This window comes from Pterocles gutturalis, unplaced genomic scaffold (genome assembly GCF_000699245.1).
Source record: "Pterocles gutturalis isolate BGI_N339 unplaced genomic scaffold, ASM69924v1 scaffold4961, whole genome shotgun sequence".
NCBI lineage: Eukaryota > Metazoa > Chordata > Aves > Pterocliformes > Pteroclidae > Pterocles > Pterocles gutturalis.
This window is the reverse complement of record NW_010100097.1, coordinates 700-3,672: the sequence shown is the minus strand read 5'-3', so window position 1 is coordinate 3,672 and position 2,973 is coordinate 700. Positions and strand designations below refer to the sequence as shown.

The window sequence follows — 2,973 nt, the reverse complement described above, 5'->3', positions numbered from 1 at the left end:
ATTCTCTCTTCCTTCTTCTTTTTTTTTTTTTTTTTTTTCTCTTCCCAGCTCAAAGCCCCACGGTGGCAGATCCCCTCCAGCAAGCCTACGCAGGCATGCAGCACTATGCAGGTCTCTAACTTTTCCTTTGCGCTTCTTCCCCTCTCTCCTCTCTTTACTCCTCATCCTTATTTTTTGGGGGACACCACATTTGGGGTTTTTTTTCTGGGGGCATGGATTAATGCAGTGAGTGTGGGGTTCTGCATCCTGGCGCCGTCCCCTTGTCCCCAGTGACACAAATCACACCCGGCATGGTGCTCCGTGCAAATTTTGGATGGAGGAAAGTGAATTTTAACGCCCCCGGGGCTGGGATAACTCCATGGGGGCGGCAGTACCCAGGGGAGGGGACAGGGTTTGGGTGGTGGCAGAGAGCTGGCTCTGTGCTGGATCCTGCCCACATGCCAGCCCACGGGTGGAGATGGCCGCGGAGGCACCAAGAGATCCAAAATCCTCAGAAATTCGTTGCGTCGCCTCATCCCAGGGCTGGGGAGATGGGACGCAGAGAGAAAGGAGTGGACGTACGGCGAGCCCAGCAGTTGTTTAATTAGGAGCGCTGACCTCGATTTTCAGATTTTCAACAGAAAATCAAGTTTTGGACTCTCAATTTTTGTTTTTTTTCAACCAAAAGCCTTTCCTCAGCTTTGAAACTATATTACCGCTGCCACCACCGTCCCTTCCTGGGACCAGCCAGGGTGGGGAGGGCAGAGCCAGCAGCCCCGGGGCAGGAGAGGCACCTCCATGGAAGGTGTCAGCAGGGGACACCCCTGTCCCCAGCCCCATGGCGGGTGCTGGGGTCTCAGCTGGGCGTTTCTCTCTTCCAGCAGCGTACCCCACCGCCTACGCGCCCATCAGCCAAGCCTTTCCCCAGCAAGCGCCCATCATCCCGCAGCAGCAGCGAGAAGGTGAGGGGTTGGGGGACGGGGACACCCTGCTGTGGGGCTGGTGGCTCCTCGAACCCCACCCGCGGTGACGCCCGGCTCGGCGGGTGCTGGGGTCTCAGCTGGGCGTTTCTCTCTTCCAGCAGCGTACCCCACCGCCTACGCGCCCATCAGCCAAGCCTTTCCCCAGCAAGCGCCCATCATCCCGCAGCAGCAGCGAGAAGGTGAGGGGTTGGGGGACGGGGACACCCTGCTGTGGGGCTGGTGGCTCCTCGAACCCCACCCGCGGTGACGCCCGGCTCGTGGCTGACGTGCGGCTGTCCTTTGTGTGTCACCCAGGTCCCGAAGGCTGTAACCTGTTTATTTATCACCTGCCCCAGGAGTTCGGGGACGCGGAGCTCACGCAGATGTTTTTGCCTTTTGGCAATGTCATCTCTGCCAAAGTGTTCGTGGACCGGGCCACCAACCAGAGTAAATGCTTTGGTAAGTCCCTGGGTGCTGCTGTCCCCGATGTCCCCAGCTCGGGGGTCCAGCTCTTTCCAATGTCCCCAGCTCGGGGGTCTGGCTTTCCCCAACATCCTGAGCTTGGAGGACAAACTCCCAATCCCCAACTTGGGGTTCCAGCTCTCCCCTGTGTCCCCAGCTGGGGGGTCTGTCTGGGTCTCCCCAATGTCCCCAGCTTGGGGGTCTGTCTCTCCCCCACATCCCCAACTCGGGGGTCTGTCTCTCCCTGATGTCCCAGCTTGGGGTCCGTCTCTCCCCAGTGTCCCCAGTTCCGGGGTCCGTCTCTCCCCAGTGTCCCCAGTTTAGGGGTCCACCTCTCCCCAGCGTCCCCAACTCAGGGGTCTTTCTCTCCCCAGTGTCCCCAAATCAGGGGTTCTCTCCCCAGTGTTCCCAGCTCAGGGATCCATCTCTCCCTGACATCCAGCTCAGGTGGCACTGATGGGTGACCAAAGCCACAAGGTGGCTGTCCATCCCGGGGCCAAAGGGCAGTTTTTTGTCCCACACTGTGCTGGGACAGAAGGACACACCCCTGCCGCTGTCCCCTCTTACGCCCCATGTCCTCAGCCCACCTGCCCCAGGGAGGGCTGGTCACCGCGTGCCACTGCCACGTCTGCTCTGCTTACGCAGCCGAGTGCCACCACTGCCACCAGCACACTCTGGCCTCCAGACCTGTCACCACAGTGTTCCTGAAGCCTGTGTCACCTTGGTGGCCCCACAAATCCCTTCACCCTGGTGTCCCCAGACCTTGTCACCCTAGTATCTCCACAGACCTGCAGACCTTGGTGTCTCTACAGACCCTGTCACCTTGGTGTCCCCAGAGACCCTGTCACCCCGTGTCTCTGGAGGCCCCATTGCCTCGGTGTCTTTGCAGACCTTGTCACCCAGGTGTCCCGTGAGCCCGCAGACCCTCGGTGTCCCTGCAGTCCCCATCACTTTGGTAGACCCTGTCACCCCAGTGTCCCCACAAATCCCATCACCTTAGTGTCCCTGGGGACCTTCTCACCCCAGTGCACCCACCAATGCCACCCTTGGTGTCCCCAAAGCTGCCACCAGCCCATCACCCGGTGCCCTGCGCCGTTACCCTGCCACCCCCCTCTCCACCTGGAGCTTCCGCAGGAGCATCCCGCGGGATTTCCACACCTTGCTTGAAGTGAGGCTGCACCCCGGGATGTTTACAGTGACAAACTCTTGTCACCTGGTCCCTCGCCCCCAGGTTTCGTCAGTTTTGACAATCCCACAAGCGCTCAGGCGGCCATCCAGGCCATGAACGGCTTCCAGATTGGCATGAAGAGGCTAAAAGTCCAGCTCAAGCGGCCGAAAGATGCCAACAGACCCTACTGACCCGCCCTGGCCCTGCGGAGAGGTGAGGGGGGGACGCAGGGGGGACCCTGGCCCTGCTGCACCCGCCTGCGGTGACCCAAGGGACCCGCCAGCACCTGGAGCGTCGCGGGCGCCGTGTTTTCTCCGGAAACATTCTCGAGTGTCTGGGGGGGTCTCTGCGCCCGGGACCGTCTGTATGGGGGGGGGGTTCAAATGGGGATTTGGGGCCCTG

The 2,973-nt window shown here is 60.8% G+C and overlaps 1 protein-coding gene across 1 annotated transcript; it reads left to right on the top strand.

Annotated features, from left to right (window-relative positions):
* Positions 1–47: 47 nt before the first annotated feature.
* LOC104465306 (CUGBP Elav-like family member 6) lies at positions 48–2,762 on the top strand (the record flags this gene model as incomplete). The annotated part of the gene is made up of 4 exons (XM_010078304.1): positions 48–111; positions 861–941; positions 1,257–1,400; positions 2,635–2,762. Coding segments are annotated over 4 exons (417 nt in total), but the record flags the coding sequence as incomplete, so codon positions are not given.
* Between the last annotated feature and the right edge of the window lie 211 nt (positions 2,763–2,973).